The sequence below is a fragment of the Nasonia vitripennis genome, chromosome 2 (assembly GCF_009193385.2).
Source record: "Nasonia vitripennis strain AsymCx chromosome 2, Nvit_psr_1.1, whole genome shotgun sequence".
Classification (NCBI taxonomy): Eukaryota; Metazoa; Arthropoda; class Insecta; order Hymenoptera; family Pteromalidae; genus Nasonia; species Nasonia vitripennis.
This window is the reverse complement of record NC_045758.1, coordinates 7,954,951-7,972,827: the sequence shown is the minus strand read 5'-3', so window position 1 is coordinate 7,972,827 and position 17,877 is coordinate 7,954,951. Positions and strand designations below refer to the sequence as shown.

The following is a 17,877-nucleotide window of genomic DNA, read 5'->3' as shown; positions in this document are numbered from 1 at the left end:
CGCATTCCGATAGTACAGTTTTAACGAGCCGAAGCAAACTAATTCTCGCGAGAGAGTCTGTACTCGGACTTTTAGTGTACACAGCCTCTCTTCGGCAATTACAATCCTCCCGGAGTCCCGACAGCGGAATCGCATTCGACGAGTTCTAAATCAACGTCCCATCACGTGGCGCGCGCGATGATCCGTGTTCCCACGGGCTTTTTCCTCAAAACGGAAAGCTTACTGTGTATGAGCAACGGATCTCGAAAGACTCTCGCGAAATGAATAAGCGCGAGGTGATTTACGCCCGACGCGTAAATCGCGCGGTCGCAGCCGCTTTGTTGTCAAAAGTGCGCCCAGGAAGACGCGCACCTGCGGCGCAAATACATAAATAAATGAGCAAATAGCCACACACGTACAGTAGCATGTGTAGCGCGAAAATTCGAGGCTGTGCGGTGTAAGTTACGTATAATGGCCATTGTTTCGACATGTGCGTGTATGTGTGCCACTGGGCTCATCTGCCACTAATTCTCAGTCTATCTCCTCATTTACACCGACCAATTCACCCGATTAGATTTCGCTTCATCGCCGTCAACACCCCTGACGCAGCGAATTTAAAACTCAAGGATGCTTCACGCACAGCCGTCCATCTCCCATATGGCGTCCGTGTCATTAAAGCGCACTTAAGGAATTCCCGCCACTTCTCTCGCGAGTATATCGTAATTGATGAACTCCCGCGAGATGCACACCAGAGCTGCACGAGTGAAAGCCTCCTGTACGTGCACACGCGTGTGCCCAAGAATTTTGGGCTTGCGCGAATGTCGTCCCGGCGGCTCTGATGTTACGTATGCGAAAGAGCGATTTCGTCGATTTTATAATTATGAAATATTATCACGGCGTGATTAATTCAACCGACGCGTCTTGTCACGCTGATGAAGTTAGAGAGAGTGAGATGTACACGTGTGATTTATCGCACGACATCAATTGGATGAAGATGTCACTGTGTTCCGCGTGCGCGAAAAATCCGGGTTATAATTAACCCACTAAACGCACTCATACGCTTATCTATACACAGGTATATTGCTTCGACTCGAATATTTTTCGCGGAGGATATCGAGAGTCATAAATTCAGCTGCTTCGGGACGCTCCCTACTTTCTGTCACGAATCGCGGACAATAATTATTGCTCGGTCGCTCGCGCCGCGCGCAGGTGTGAGACGCGGGCACGCGTATATGAGTCGGAGAAGGCGAGGAATAAGAATAAGAGATGCCACGCGAAGGAAGAGAGAGAGAGAGAGAGAGAGAGAGAGAGAGAGAGAGAGAGAAGAGGTGGGTCTCTCCAGCTAAAAGGAAGGAACACAAGTGACCGAGGAAGTGCACACACGGGGAATCTTTAATGAGTTATGATTGTATGGCTCTACGCGCGCAGCCCGTATATTTTTGATAATTGAGGCTTTTATACGTGAATGCATTATGTGAGCATTAGAAATCGTATGAGATTTAGTATTATACAAAAAAGCGTATAATAGCTTCATAAAATATACGAAGGAGTCGAATACAAGCCGAAAACTCTCCTGAATGCAGCTCACATAACGCGAATTTCCGCATACCGCTTTACACACACAGCGGTGGCGACAGGCGCACGTCTAAATTTCCTCTCCTACGAGCGGCGTCCCTTGGAAATTCCTATCCAACCAGCTCTCGCGAGCGCATCGGCCTATCTCGGCGTGCGTACACACGAAAGTGAAAGAGGATCGCTTCTCTCTTGGCGCGAAAAAAAAATCGAGCCCCTCTCTGTCTCTCTCTCTCTCTCTCTCTCAAGAGAGAAATTGCCCGTAAAAGATAGCAGGAGACGCGCGCGGCAGCAGCTCGGGATATCGGTTTGCACACACACACACTCGCGCGTAGGGGGTCAGAGGTGCTGCGGATATCTCTCCGCTCTCGGCTCCTTTTTTCTCTCTCTCTCTTGATTCGGTAGCCTATGGATCGCCAAGAGAGACGGAGAGAGAACCGCCGATTAATTTATTTCACCGATTCGTATCGCGTTACGTACGGCGCGCGCAGATGTCTCCGTTTTCACCTCGGGATGAGCTTTTTCGGCTGCTGCTGCTGCTGGAATATCGGAGGGAGGAGTGGAATGTGAAAAATGCTTTATTGATAAAAACTATATAAGTCGTCTCAATGTTTCCTCGACGTTTATCCGAGCCGATAGATCATCGAGTTTTTAGTATCGATTATATTTTTTATAAGTGCATAGGAGAATCGATTATAGCGATCGAATCGAGGATATCAATATACCAAAAGAAGTGGAAATTCCGAAAGCTCCGATTACGCGTATATGCTATGAACTCTAGGGGATTCCGCGAAACGTGGATATAATAGCACGAGCGCGGTGTTGTGCGTTTACGGTGTGTATTAATCAATTTAGAATAGAGTTCTTGTTATTGCGCACGTCACGCTGCATCGTATAGCTGCAAGTTTCATAATTCCACCTTGATAGATGATTAATTAGAGAGATGCCGAAGATATAGAAATATCGGAATATAGACACGATTTATATAATAGATCTCAGCCGCGAGTAGATATATATAAACGAGGATAATAGCGCGCCGCATAAGCGCGAACTTTTGAGCACAAACAGATATCGATGACAAAATTCATTGAATTATTCAATGGTCATTAATTAAATTTGTACCTTATTTTGCGCGGATTTTATACGCGCGTAATAAATAGCTCCTCTGTATTACTCGATTCATAAATCATCGCGGTGTATTCCGGTAGTTCACAATTATATAAATCACGTGCGTATAATATAATCACGCGAGTTTAACACAAAAATAATCGAAAAAATAATACACACACCATACGCTTCGCAAAGTACAATGGCCTGTGCAGTATGCGCCGCGGCGGCATATCGAAACCCGCAGATATGTATACTTTTATATATATATATATATATATATATATATATATATATATATATATATATATATATATATATATATATATATATATATATATATATATATATATATATATATGTGTGTGTGTGTGTGTATGTGTGTGTGTAGAGGAAAGCTATATAGATCGCGAAAGAAAGAACGCATCGCGAGAATCGAGCTATTGTCTCTCACACACAAGTATATAGGTATACGTGTACACGTATAAGCGAGCTTGAAAATGAGACGGCGGCGACTGATAATCGCGCGGCGGCGGCGACGGTAGCTCGAGCGACGACGATACAATGCGTCATTGGCGCGCTTGTAACAAATTAATTCGACTGTTTGTAAACTATTGGCGTCTCTCCGCTGCACTGCGTGGGCATACGGGCAGCGGAATTCGCGTTGTGACTTTTCTGATTTTTCCCTACAACCCTCCATTGTGTTCGTTAATATCGAAATTATAACTTTTCGCAATTAGCCGAGTATCACGCACACGCATATTGGAAAAAGTATGTCGCCTCGAGGTTGCGCCACAATGAAAACCGCTCATTGTCCCGGATGAAAATTTTGACACAGAAAATCGATATAAAGAAATTCGACGTCGAAGAAAGTCTCAGCGCGGCGAATAATCGAGCACGACTTACAATAAAGCCTAATTAAACATTACCGAGCGATGAGTAACCTCAGCTCGCTGCAAGAGGAGAAAACGCATCGATCCGCTCTTCGCAGCGACTGTCGCTCGCGCATAAGCATGTATAATGCGCTGCGCGCATTTTATTTAAATATGAATCGGCGTCGCGACACACACCCACGTTATGGCGCGAGTGTAATCGGACTTCATCATTAGCGATCGGCCGATGATTTACCGATCGTATTTTTCGCCGGACTCGCGGATCGGCACAGCAGCTTGTTGTTGTTCGCGAGTAGTTGCAAAGTGGCGTTAAGCATGATTTAGCGTCGATCCGTCGATTATTTTTATGGGACGTTTGTCAGGCCGCGACGAGGAGTTATCATAAAGTCGCATAAACATTCTATAAAATCGCCGTTTCCATAATAAACGTTTATATGCAATACATAGTGTGTAGCGTCGCGGAGCCGCGGAACAGCGCAGCGAGTAGAAAACGATCGTTCGGTCGGCTCGTAATTTAACGGGTCCCTGATTAAACTTGTAAATCCGAGGAGCGGCGGCGAGCTCTCTCTCTCTCTCTCTCTCTCTCTCTCTCTCTCTCTCTCTCTCTCTCCAGTCGGTTGGCGCGAGCGGAAGTGACGACCCGTCGGGGCCCGCTCACCTTTGCACTACTAACGCAGCTCAACGCGACGCTCTGCCGAGCGCAAAGTATATTACTTGTCGGTGTGTGTGTGTGCGTGATGCCCCGAAACGCGACGCATTTCCATTTTTTTTCTTCTCTCTCTCTCTCTCTCTTTTGGAAGATGGAGGAAGGAGATACACCGCCGCGATGACGGCTCGCTTTTCGACGTGTCTTATGTGTGAATGAAATCGAATCGGTACTGCGTACAAAGTCACTCGAGTCTCGCGGATTGTTATTAAAGAGAGAGAGCAGAGCGAACAGAAAAATGAAGCAGCCAGGGGCGCGCAGCGACGACGCTATGAGGTCGAGAGAAGGCGAAGGACTCGAGACGGAACGAAATGGTTTTCGAGACGAGAGGAGAGTCTTGTGCATAAACGAGCCTACGGAAAACCATTAGACGCCACTTCCGCCGGTGTATAGCGAGGTCGGTTTTAAATTTCAATGATTTCCAACTTGATAATTATTCTCGCGCGCGCCGTCGAACGAGGAATCCCTAATGCGATATGTGAGCGCGCGACTGCTCCGGAATTCCTCGCGGCTTTTTATCGCGGAAAAATCGCTGCACTCGACGCGACGCTCTGCTTTTTGCTTCCTTCGCATCGCTTCGCGTCTTTTTACAGTTATACGCACATCCGGATTATATATTACGTCAAAATTCGCGGCCAATTTTCTCGAATGAGCAGACGCTTTTTTCAATTCCCCAGTCGTTAGTTTCCAAAAGCCGTGAGAAAGGTTAATCGCCCTCGATTTTTGCTCTTTCATAATTACAGAGAGATTCTACAAGTGTTTCCGTCGGAGCCGATTAATAGCGTTACACGCAGCAGCGGTAGGTATACGCACTCGTATGAAATTGACGCGGTTGGTTTTCTCACATCGGACGCCATTGTCTTGCGCGAATATCGCGCGCGTTACAATTCGGTGCGGCCAATAAATCACTGTCATTGTTCTTTCTCTCTCTCTCTCTTGCTCTCTTTCTTCATCCCGCGGCAAAACGCTCCGGAATCTCGGAAATATGCCGTTTATTTTAAACAATCAGCCGAGACCATAAATTACGGCCCGCAGTATACCAAGGCGGCAGCAGTCTATCTCTTAGGCGAAGGGGAAGTCCGAGATGCATGATGCTTGAGTAGCGTTGCATATACACGGACTGACTTTATTAAGAGTATATATAGGTGGAGAGCCCGCAGTGCTTGCTCTGCTATATGTTTCTCGGTGATTTGTTATTCTACATGCCTTATTAGAAGCCGTACGCGGGTTATGAGAAAGAGCAACAACTGATTATGCCAGCTAATTGGAGGATAAATCTCGCGCGTGAAAGCATAGCTTGTGCATTAAAATTTCGTGCGGGGGCTGCGCTTATCACCGTTGCATTGTCGTGTGCTCGCGGCGGGTAATTAAAGAAAAATGCTGATCAAATGTCCTTCGTAATGAACTCGCGTGCGTGTCGTACGTACACTGCTATGTTTACTATAACATAAAAACGCATAAAACTCTCGCACCGAAAAACAATCCCGCGGATAAATCACTCAACTGTGGCTTATATTTCGCGGAATATAACCGGCAGCAAAAAAAGAATTCCTTCCTCTCCGCAGCTCCCGCGAAAGAGCACCTAGTGGCCGGCTCTCTCTCTCTCTCTCTCTCTCTCTCTCTCGCGCGCGAATCGGACGGGCTCATCAATCATTCGAGTCACGAAAATCGTGACTCGCCGCCGATGTTCGACACGATCTGCCGCGACTTCCGGTGCCGCCGCCGAGAGAGACCGCGTGGTACGTTTTCGCCGAAAGAAAAAAGATCGACCCGCAGCCGAGAATACGTATATACATATAAAGAGCCTGTGCGTACAGCGCGATGTCTGTTTACGACCGCACTCGGCTACACACAGTTTGTGCGCGCGCTGCAGGCTTCGCGGAATTATTGACGCTTCGCGTTTATCGGCCGTTTGAAAAGCGAGCCGAGGAATCGATATATCGAGCCGCGTTGCAAGGACAGTCGCCGCGCGCGCGCGTGATGAGATCTCTGTATGCATCGAGATGGATTAATTGGTGATTTATATCTAGATCAGAGCTCTGTACGACGTTTTTCAGCCGATCTACGAGTGTCACACACTTGGACGAGCGATCGATCACGAGCGCGAGTTATTACAACTGCGGCAAAAAGTGCGTCAGCGAGAGATCGGAGTAAGTGTCTTGTATGCAAATGCGCGTGCACGTGTATTAACGTCGCCTACTCCTGACAATTCCGAACTTCGGCGTCGCTCCCTCTCGCTTATCTAAACGAGCTCTAATAGAAGACTGTCACCGCCGCGCTCTCCTGCATAATTACCGCGAGGAGCGATAACATCTGCAAAATTACACCACGTGCCATAAGAGCACAGGCGACGCTGTATTCACACGCGCGCGATTATTAAGACGCCTCGCGCGAGAGATGTGTGTAATTCGACGTCGCGGAACGCGATAATCAAGCGGTCGAAAATCCCCGAACACGAGAGCTGTATTATACGTGTGTGAGAAAGTTTCGGCTGTATAAAAGCGATGACGCAAACCTTAGCTCCTGCTTCCGAAAATGTAGGTTACACGCCGCGAGGAGCGCATCCTTTTAATTCTGACGCGCGCGCGATCCAAGGCGGCGCGTAAACAAGGGGGAGGAAGAAGGATGTGACGATTTCTACGTGTGCGTTGGTCAGCCGTGTGGAGCCGAGCGTGACGGCGAGACGAGCCTTGCCGCGCTGCTTTATGTGCCGTCTTAATTCTCGCCCGGGTATGTCCGCTACGGATTTCGGAGCGTTGCTGGATTAGTTTTTTCAAGTTTAAATAATTCATCTTTCACACGCACTATAATCCAAGATACAAAGCGATTGAAAAATAATCCATCGTTGATATTAAATTACTGTCATATGTGGCACATTGTTCGAAATTTATGTATAATTCATATATAATGGGAGCACATTAAATTCGATGTATAGGCTAAATCTTTTACAAAGCGCGCGCTAACTGCAGGCCGTACGTATAATCTGCAGCGGCGTTGATAATGCAAGTCTCGTGTCGGCTGCACGGCTCGTTTGCGCGAAAACTCGAGAAAATTATGAAACGCGCCGAAAGAGATAATTATACATACGCATACTCCGTGTACTCTGCGGCGTAACGCGAGTGTTCTCGCTGGACGAACGCTTAACACCTGGAAACATTGTACGCGCCAATTAAGGAGATTTTTTTATAACACTCAGTCTAGAGCTCGAGGGCGAATCAACGCCGGGGAAAAAGTACGTTAATTTAACAAAAAATCTTCCAAGCTCGTTACAACAAGAGTAATCGTTTTTTCGAAGGATGACTAAAATTTCAAGCGCTATCTCCGTAGTTTATTCTTCCATTCATATAAATTTTCGCGCTCCTGTACGTGTAGCTTTTTAAATTTTAATAAAATTACTCGAGATAACCAAAAGAATTAATCGCCGTACAACAAGCTTCGTAAACTACACCCACGCGCGGCGCATCGCACCCTCTGCAGAAATGTCTGAAAGAGCTGCAAAATATGCACGAACCGCAAGAGAAAAGAATCAGCCCACGCATCGCAGGCGATATAATGCAAAAGGTTAAAGGATGCACACGCATCGATTTGCGCTAACCAAACAGCCGCGCACACATGCGCCGGGAGAGAGTCACGCCCACCCCACCCGTAATTTGCCCCGAAGACTCTCTCTCTCTCTCTCTCTCTCTCTCCCCCTCTAATCGGACCCCGCGCTAATAACAGGATCACCCGCGGAGAGAGGCCATATCGCGCATTATAGGCTTATACGCGCGCGCGAGCCTCGAAAACGTCCTCTCTAAAGTACAATTTCGCGTGTGTATTGATTTTCGCCGTTTTCCGCGCGATAAGCAGCTCGTTGTCGGATTTTTTGTTTCTCCTCCTCCGCTCGAGAGTATGATTGCATGGATTATACAACGAGAGGAGAAAATTGCGCGCCGTGTGTTTGCTTTAGCCGGGGCGACGCCGCGGGTGTGTGCTTTTGCGCCTCGACGTTGATGTGTGTTATAACGTATGTAAAATCGAGAGCTTTATCTCGCGATCGCGCCTGGTTTATTGATTTCGACGATACGGGTGATTACTGTGATCTTACAGCTGATTCTCCAAATTGTTTCTTCCTCGAGATTTTCTTTTTATTTATTCAAGTATTATAAAAAAAACACCTATAGCTGGCGCACAGATGAAGAAATAATTTTTAGACCAACACCGCGGCGGCATCGATCCTCGCGCCCGCGAAGGAAGAGAGAGAGAGAGAGAGAGAAAGATAGGCGCATATAGCGCTCGTTACTCTCCGCTCGTGGGGCCATCAATAGCCATCGGAAGCCGCTGCTGCTGCTTGTCGCTCGGCCGGGGCGCTGATTTGCTCGACAGTATCGAGTCCATTTGTAAGATCGAATCGTCCCGGTAAATTGCCTATAAAGAGAGAATTTATCGCGCGGAAAAGCGGCGTAAAAGTATTTCACTCGGCGCGAGCCTTTTATCCCGAGCGGGACTTTTGAATATTTTCGAGAAGCGTGTGCAGCGGGAAAGTCTCCGACTTTGATTATTCAAATGGCATTGAAATTTGGACAAACAGCTGTACTGCGGCGGTTCGATAGTGGGTATATTACGAATGCGCATTTCTCGTCGGCGTGCTCGTCGCGAAGGAGTAGGAAAAAGAGTATATCGCACACGGAAAGTCGAAAGAGCAGCGCAAAGTGCTCCATAAGCCAGGGGGGCGATCTCGCCGGGCAATCGGGACATAATCTACCTCATTTAAGATCTCGAAACTCGTATACCTTGAGCGCGCGAGCTCCCGGCCATACATCCTCTCTTTCTCGAGGCGGCGGCGCATCGCGGAGAACAAAAAGCCAAACAAAGAGAGGCGCGCGAGCGGCTACCGTATAGGCGTACATAAAGAAAAGTCGATGAAAATAGAAAATAAGACGCAGCATCCGCCTCCGTGCGCAGGTGGGGGGGGGGGTAATTAAGAGCGTCCTTTTTAGGAATCTCTCTCTCTCTCTCTCTCTCTCTCTCTCTCTCTCTCGCTGGCTGGCTCGCAATAACTTACGTGTAATGAGAGTAGGACGGGCTGGGCTGGTCGATGTGCTGGACAATGCTGCCGGGGGTCTGAGCCTGCTCCCTAGCCGGGGACGATGCCTGCTGTTGCTGCTGCTGCTGCTGGGAGGTGGAGGCGCTGTTGTTGGCGTTGCTGGCGTTGTTGTTGCTGCTGCTGCTGCTGGAGCTGTTGCTCGGCGCAGGGGGTGGGGTCGGGACCGAGGAGCCGGCCGCGTGGTGGTAGCGCTGGCACATTTCGGCCAGGTTCCAGCCATGGGCATCCATATATTATCGTCGAGGGCGTCTGCCGGCCGGTGACGATGACGATGCGAGGAGGCCCCGAGGTATCAGCGGGCCCCGCAGCACCATCCATCGCTCGGAGAGGACGCGACTTTGATCCGCGCAGCCTCCCCCTAGTCGCCGGAGACGACTCTGATGCTGCTGATCGTCCGATGCGGCCAACTATACGCTTTCCGGGTTATCGCTCGATACTCTACACCTCGACCTGCAACGAAATTTTATTTTTGAAATAATTGGCAGCACACACTGTACGCGATCGATCGAAGCCAAGCTCTTATACCGCACACGTCATTTTCGAATCGCGATGCGGCTGTAATCTAAATCTCCGCATACACGGTAGCGAGTGTCGGGATATATTCTCCGGTTTAATGATCGCCGCTGCAGCGCTCGGCAAATTTCGCGAGCCGCATATACACACGAGTCTATAGCGCAAACTATCCCTCGGGGAACGCACTTCCCACACTTAAAGCTCGCGCGATATATCATCGGCTTTTACCGGATTTATCGGCGATCTTGATCCTCGCTTGTGTGTGTGTGTGTCTGTGTGTGTGTGTGTATACGTGTATGGATAGAGCTAGGCGAAATATACGAAAGAGAGACAGAGAAGGGGATGAAAGATTTATGGTCACGAATCGATCGTCAGGGAGCCGCGAATCGCTTTATAACGGACGTGTCGGCGCGGCGAGAGCCGTGTATATGCGCGCATTCGAGCGCATGCGTCGATTGGGTGTTAATCACCAGCTGTAATCGCGCGCCGATAAACGTTATGAAATCTACTCTCGCTCCTTTTTCTGCGCTGCGCTGCTGCCGCTGCTGCTGCTGAGCGGCCGACGAGAGCTGTTCGTGCTTCGCGATGAAAAAGCCGAGAGAGAGAGAGATGGGGATTTTTATAGATGAGGCTTTCTAAAGTTTCTGCAGAGCTGCGGTCTTTTTTTCATCGGGTCGAGCCGCCGGTACGATCCATTATTCGAGATATCGTTCAAATTTGGAGCAGCTCTTGCGGTTGTGTTGTAGAGGAAAAAATGTGTGCCTGTTTCGTGCAGCGGTTTTTTTCTGGTGCTTCGGTATGCAACGTCGTATCTGCATATTCCGACCGGCTATTTTCGGTTAATGATAATTCGGAGGAAGAGAGAGAGACGACGACGACGACGCGTTACGCGATTGTTGATTGAATTTTCGGAATCTTCCGACACTATAGAATTGCGCTCGTCCGCGAGAATACACAGGGAGTCTTAAAATCGAAAAAGTATTGCCCTCTCACCGCAGCGCATTCTCACGGCTTTCCTCGCAATATCTATAAATTTTTTCTCGGAATTCCATCTAAAATTCCCGCCGAAAGCGCAGTGGATAGGGAAGGGGAGACAGAAAATTAAAATATGCCTGCGCGCATATCGTTGTTTCGATAATATGCTAATTGCCGTGGATAGCAGAGAGAGAGAGAGAGAGAGAGACGCGATAAATAAATCATGAGCGAGCGAGCGAGCGAGCGCGTTTTGGGAAACGATTTTCACTTGAGCGGCGCGAAACGAAACGAAAAAGTCGCGCGGCAGCGTAAATCACACAAGGAGAGATCGAAGGAAAAAATTTCACGCTTCGTCGGTCGATTGAAAGCTTTGGGGAAAATTAGCGAAAAGCCTTATCGAAGCGGCCGTTAAGATTGCTGCTCTATCTAGAGCCAAGCAATTACAGCAACGGCGATTTATGAGGCTATGGATTTTCTATTAGAAAGATCGTTTCGTGAGCTTTGAGAAAGGTCGAGTGGCCGCGCGACGTTGAAAAAGTGCATCGCAAATCAACGCCCTCGGGTCTACTTCTTTTACGCGAATCTGCATTTTGAGACGTCGATGCGTTTGACACTTCTCGCGAGACCATATTTATTTAAACGGCGATAATCGAGCAATTAGCCGTGAACACTCCCAAAAATCACAACGGCAGAAGGCAGCCGATCATCAGCATAAATTCGAATTCAAGGCTAGCCATGTTATGTCCGCACAGACTCGCGCGCGCATCGATTTCGCGACTTCCGCGGTGCCTCTCGGTGCTCGTCGGTATAATAACGAGCTGCTTTAAACAAATCGTATACGCGTGACTCGAGAAAAATTTGCCTCGACGCCGACGAGACGTATCGAGTGCCGTGCGCAGAAAATCGAAGGCGATCGCGGTGCACGTGCTTAAATTACAACGGCGCTATGTACAAAAACACCGGCGCGTCGATAACTCGCGGTGCCCGCGCGCGCGCGTATGTGTTATTATTGTCGCCGAGCGATGTATACATGCGCTACTCTTTTTCTTTCTTCAAATCGAATTCCGAGAAGGAAAAATTAAATTGTGCGCGCGTTTATCCTGTCGCAAGATATTTCGTCCATTGAAATCGTTATCACTCGAACATATAAATTACTCCGCACGCGACTGCATCTCTCTCTCTCTCTCTTACAGCGCTGCAGATATATGGAATTTGCATTCGAGGCATTCCCCGAAAGCGTCGTGCGCGCGCAATTCGGCCGATAAATAAATCGACTTCTCGCGCCGCTGGAAACTCACGAGCAATTTCTCCGGCAAATCATTCAATCCCCACGCGGTGTATAAAATCGACAAAAAGAGGCGACAAAATCGCCTCCTTTCATCGCCGCGGCGAATCTCTCTCCTCTCCCGTCCGTATCTGTGTGCAGCTCAGCTGGATACCGCGACTCGATGTATGTATCGGGGCTTTCACCTATGCACTTTGCTCGGCGTCCCGGGAAATCGATCTCGGGACGCTTTCTTCCTGCGCGTTATGCGCTTTTCGAAAATATAAGAGAAGACGTATAAGGGATCGTTGCGAAAGGTTTTAGAGACCGAATCTCGCGCCGCTGATAGTTAGCATACTGGGCGTCAATTAAGTTGAAGCTATATCATTGCGCGCGCTTGGAAATTATTGAAATACCTGTGGCCCCGCGCACGCTCTTAAGTGCAAACCACGCGCGGGATTCCTCGGGATTCCTGTGTGTGCACATACGGCTCGACCGTTATTGTCACTGCGACGAGAAAATAACCGGCATTGTTTTCCCTCCGCAGTGGATACGGACGAGGCGGTCAGACGCGGATATTCCTCAGGGTGAGAATTATATGCGTCGTAAGGCCCATTCGTCATCGGGCTTCGCGACAGATAAAACAATCGAAATTAGAATAAATCACTTTGTGCGTCGCGCGAGAGAAAGATTCTAATAATATTTCGCCGTATCGCGTGCGCGGCATCGTAAATCCTTATTAATAAGCGAGTAAATCATTGCGAAACGTATCCCGCGCGACGACTGTTTCAGATCGATAAGCACGATACGCGCACAGCGACGGATAATTCACAGTCGCCGCTCTCGCGTACGGAAAATCGTTACAAAATCAATTTCTCTTGCTCGTTAAATTCTCAACTAAAAACCTCTAAAAATTCAGTTTTATACATCATCAGGAGCGACATCGGGCACGCGCGCTCGTAACGCGACACCTTCAGCCAACGCATTCTCGAAAACGATGCGCTCCCGCTGCACCTATACACACACGCACAGGTCGTCGCTCATACAGACGCAGAGGTGTACAAGAAGTCTCGGCGTGTATCGCGAATCGATCTCCGGCTTCGTCGTCGTCGACTGCGATTATTATTGCGTCGGATTGAGACCTCCGTCTCTGCGCATATAAAACGCGTATACGTTCGCGCGTGTGCATTGTAATGCGTCCCTCGAGTCTATACGCGCGCGCGACTAAGCCAGAGAGACTGGCTCTATGCGGCTAGTTTTATGGCTTCTCTGCTGCTGCGAGCAACCACGAGAGAGGAGAGAGAGAGAGAGAGAGAGAGAGAGAGAGAGAGAGAGAGAGAGAGAGAGAGAGAGACTAGGATGTGTCGCTCCTTTCCTCGGCAGCAACGCAGAGCGGAGATAGTTGAGCATCGGGAGACTCGACTCTTTTGCCTGCATAGTAGGCTATCCTTGCGGCTGTTTTATAATACACGTGAGCTGCAGTGTTCTAGGTATACGTGTATGTGCGTGGATGTCACCTCTGATCCCCAGCTCGCTTATGTGCAGTTGCGAAACGTATACTCGCTGGTGTGTGTGTGTGTGTGTATCGCGACGAGAGTTTTTTTTTTCTCTCTCTCTCTCTCTCTTATTTTCCTGTTCGCGCGTGGGCCGGAGATATGAGAGGATGGAATTTTTAGACGAAACAATGAAATCCATGCATCGCGGTGACTCGGTTTCACGTCTCGCTACTTCGATCCGAGTCCCGCGCAGCGAAGAGGTTACACCGACTCGAGCCTTGACTGGATCGTTTTTCCGAGATTCCTTATGCTCGCACTTCTTATCGCGCAGGCATTGTTACTCACTATTTGGAGCAATTGTTTACACAGCCTCATACTTTTTACAGTGTGAAAAAACGCCGACGCGTCTTTTTGCAATCTTGGGAGGGATATACGTAAACTCGTCCGAATAAGCGGTCCATTGTGTGCATTTTGAAAATCAGAAAAAGTACAAAGCGACGCGAGAAAATCCTTCGCCAACGAGTCTGTGCACATGATGTAGCCGTCGACGTATGCCGGTCGAACGAGGTCAGTCTCGAGAGTGTGTGTGTGTGTGTGTGTGTGTGTGTGTGCGGATAAGAGCGAAGGATAGTGCTGAATCTCCTGAATGAAACTTCGCGAAGCGCTGCTTGCAAAAGGAGAAAACAATAAACGATCTTATACCGATCGTTAATCCCCGATGAGAGAAAGAAACCCCCGAGAATCCAACTTCTCGGATACAGCTCTCGTCGGGCTTTCCGTCTCCTCTCGACGTTTCACGAAGCGCGCGCATCGTGACGTAAAAGCGCCTCTAATTAACTCTCCTCTCTCTCTCTCCCGTTCTCTTTCTCGGATTTTAATTTTCCCATGTCTCTCTCTCTCTCTCTCTCTTACTCCGTCTCGCGAAAAAATCCCGCGCACGCCCACGTCCCAGACCTCTAAGCTCGTGTATACTCCGCGATTCGAGAAAGGAAGGAGAGAGAGAGAGAGAGAGAGAGAGAGGAATATCGCAAAAATCGGCATAACAGCTATAGCGGCGCGTCAATGACTCACGCGCACAATGGGCGCCTATGGGTACAGCTAGTGTGTGCGTGTGTATGAGCTGAGCCCCATACAGCTGTGTGTGTATGTGTTTTGGCTGTCGCTGGTGTGCGTGAGCGGAGCCGCGAGCCTTTACAGCTCATTACCGATTTCGCGTGTGGCGCGTGTTCTCGCCGGGAGGTGAGCGCGCGCGTGTGCGTGTGTGTACGTGTACGTGTATACAGCTACACGTTATTTTAGAGATTATACGCGGTCCACCTACTCTTCTCTCGTACATAATGCGCCTCTTCCCGATCGCGGGGTGAAAAGAGCTTACGCGTGTGGGTGATTACTCGATCGTTATAATATCCTCGGCGATTAAAGAGCTGATGAACTGTTTTTCTCGGAAGTTGTTAGTTTATAATTTCTCATGCAAATAAAGCCGCTGCTATTGGCGTCACGTTCGAAACCATCGATTCGCCGTATTACAATACTATTCGCGCAGGCGAGGATCGGTAGTAGTAACGCTCGGGACCAGGCAAGACGTCTACTATAGCTGCGGCTCGCGCGTGGATTTCGCCAACTCCTACTCGAATCTCGTCGCTTCGCTCACTCTCGCGATGATTACAATGATTAGAAGAGCATCGCTCGCGTCTAATGCGACGGCGTTTATGCGCTCGCGGTTTATAATCTTCCGAGGCAATTTGCCGGCCGGGGCGATTAACATTGCCGCGCGTCAATTTGAGCGATCGGCGCGTATTATCGGGACGAATATATGAGACTTATTTTAATAATCATCGCTGCGATAGGCCAGCGTAGGTTAAATATTCATAATAAACTCTTTGCTCGATCGACGATCATCGCAGCGTTTACGTAAGCAGCATCGCACCTCGCGAACGTCTCCGAAGGGAATAAGGTGTCGAGAGCTTCGATCCGGATATAGCGAGAAAGTTTCGCAATAACGACAATGAAAAGCCATCAATTCCCAATATCAGTCGGGCGTAATTCGTCACGCAGTCGGGCCGTCAAAAGTCCGCGGCGTCAAAAGTCCAACGGCTCTCTCCCACAGGCAGATCTATACCGATCTCTCTCTCTCTCTCTCTCTCTCTCTCTCTCTCTCTCTCTCTCTCTCTCTCTCTCTCTCTCTCGCCGACTGCACAACTATACGATATCGTGCGACACGCCGGCGCGCTGCAAAGGGGCCCGATATAAATCACTCTCTCTCCTGCTCAAACTTTCCTAGCGCAAAAGTTCCCTCGTCATGCAGCTCTCTGCTCCTCTCGAAAACTGATGTATGTGTGCGGGTCCAAAGGACACACCTACATTCGCGCGAGAGCTGCCGCGTCGCTTCCGGTGCAGAAACAGGGACTCGCTGGGTGCGACTCGAGAGAGAGAGAGAGAGAGAAAGCGATAAAAATCTGCGGAGAATCTCTCACCTTATCTCGTCGCTCCTCTTCTCCTCCTCCTCCTCTATGGTATAGTTAGAAGTCTAGCCAAGTATAGAAGCAGTAGACGAACTTCCTCGGCGCTTTTTGCGCCGACCGGACGCTCGCAAAAGAGTCAAAGGCGAGAGCGCGCACAGGGCCGCCGTTGTCTATAACACTTTCTCACAGAGAGAGAGCCCCGCGGTGCACTATATACGTGTATAGTGGGCAGCAGTCTCTCTCTTTCTCTGGCTCGCTCGAACCGGCTTCGAAATCTCACGGCTGCGGCGGCGGCGGGAAAATCAAACGGTGCCGGTCACGCACGAGGCGGGTGTATATACTGCGCTGCAGCACCGTAAGCTCTCCTTCTCTGCAGAACGGCGGTTCACGTGTCAGAGGTGAGCCCGCGCGACGGCTACGGCACTCGGAGGGCCGCCGGCGAGCGAAGAAACGCAGCGGCGCCGTCCGTCGCTCGCGTGGGAGTGTGACATAATAGCGTCGTGCGCTCGTTATTATTATTATTACTATCTTCTTGGCACTAAAATCTCCAGGAGAGTTCAAAGTATATAACACTGGACGCTCGGCACACTGGTGACACACTACCGATTTCCCGCGCTCTCTCTCTTTCTCTCTCGCGCGCGCGCACACCGATCCGAGTGTAAATGTAGATGAGATTGAAAATCGAAAAACTTCAATCTACACACTGTCCCGTCGCAGAGGCACACGCACGCAGACGACGACTATAATATGCAGTGTGTGGTATGCGCTGTATAGGCGCGCGCGCGCTCCCCGTGTGCAGCTGCGTGTGTTCGCTCGTGGTGCACGACTGCGGACTGAAAGAGCGCGCCGAGCCAAGGCGAGCCCGCCGAGCGAGCGAGCGAGCAAGAGAGAGAGAGAGAGGTATAGAGTATAAGAGGTGAACGGAGGTGACTTGCGACTCTCCGCGGTGCCTACTACTACTACTACCGCCGCTGCTGCCGCGTGCGAGAGAGAGAGAGAGAGAGAGAGAGAGAGAGAGAGAGAGAGAGAGAGAGAGACGGAGAGAGCGGCCGTGTGCGCGGGCGGGAGAAGATGCGACGGTGTGTGTGTGTGTACATACACATACATACACCGCGTGGATCCACGCCTGTTGCGCCGAGCGAGTCTCGAGCTGGGTGTGGGTGGCTCGCTCTCCGCGTGGGTGTGGACGACGAAACTGACAGTGAGTGTACGACGCTCTTTGCTCTCTCGGCGTTTTTCTCGCCGAGGGATGCGGGGTGCTTGACCCAGTTATCGGCTCTCTCTTATACACCTATACGTCCGATGATAGCGAGTTGGATTTTTTTTCTCGGGAAGAGTGCGCGGTGTATGACCGTTTGATCGGATCGCGCGCGGGGATATTCGTTCATTCATGAAGAGAGTTGGAGAGATGCGGTCGATGTTTTATTGCGCGTTGCGAAATGAATGGGTATTATTGGCCGCGGCTATTGTTCCGGGATAAAATTTCGGAGCATATAATTGGATTGACGTGGGAAAGTAAATACGCTGTGTGTGTGTGTGTAAAATATTGACGATTATCAGAGTTAATGTGGGGAATATTGTCAAACGGTGCAGCGAACCGTCATGCTCGCGCGCGATGCAGTGTCTATTTTTACGACCGAGTGCATAAAGTCAATTGGGGGAAAATGTCCCGCGCGCGCCGCTCACCGAGTTACATTATAATGAGTATAGGCTTTCGTAAGCGCGCGCATGTTAATGTGTGTCCCCCTCGATGACAATTTTTTTTCCGCTTCCAACTTTATTACATGCATATAATATCGCCGATTAAACTCCCCGCTTAATTGT

The 17,877-nt window shown here is 49.4% G+C and overlaps 1 protein-coding gene across 2 annotated transcripts in view; it reads right to left on the bottom strand.

Annotated features, from left to right (window-relative positions):
* The window catches only part of LOC100120206 (alpha-protein kinase 1), a 39,374-nt gene extending 22,469 nt beyond the window's left edge, over positions 1–16,905 (bottom strand). For both annotated transcript variants that reach the window (XM_016982727.3, XM_008209880.3), the window contains exons 1-2: positions 16,066–16,905; positions 9,302–9,793 (exon numbers count right to left, since the gene is read on the bottom strand). In XM_016982727.3, the coding sequence (XP_016838216.1) occupies positions 9,302–9,573 (272 nt within the window). In that variant the 5' untranslated portion in view covers positions 9,574–9,793; positions 16,066–16,905. The remainder of the gene's footprint in view (positions 1–9,301; positions 9,794–16,065) is intronic.
* Between the last annotated feature and the right edge of the window lie 972 nt (positions 16,906–17,877).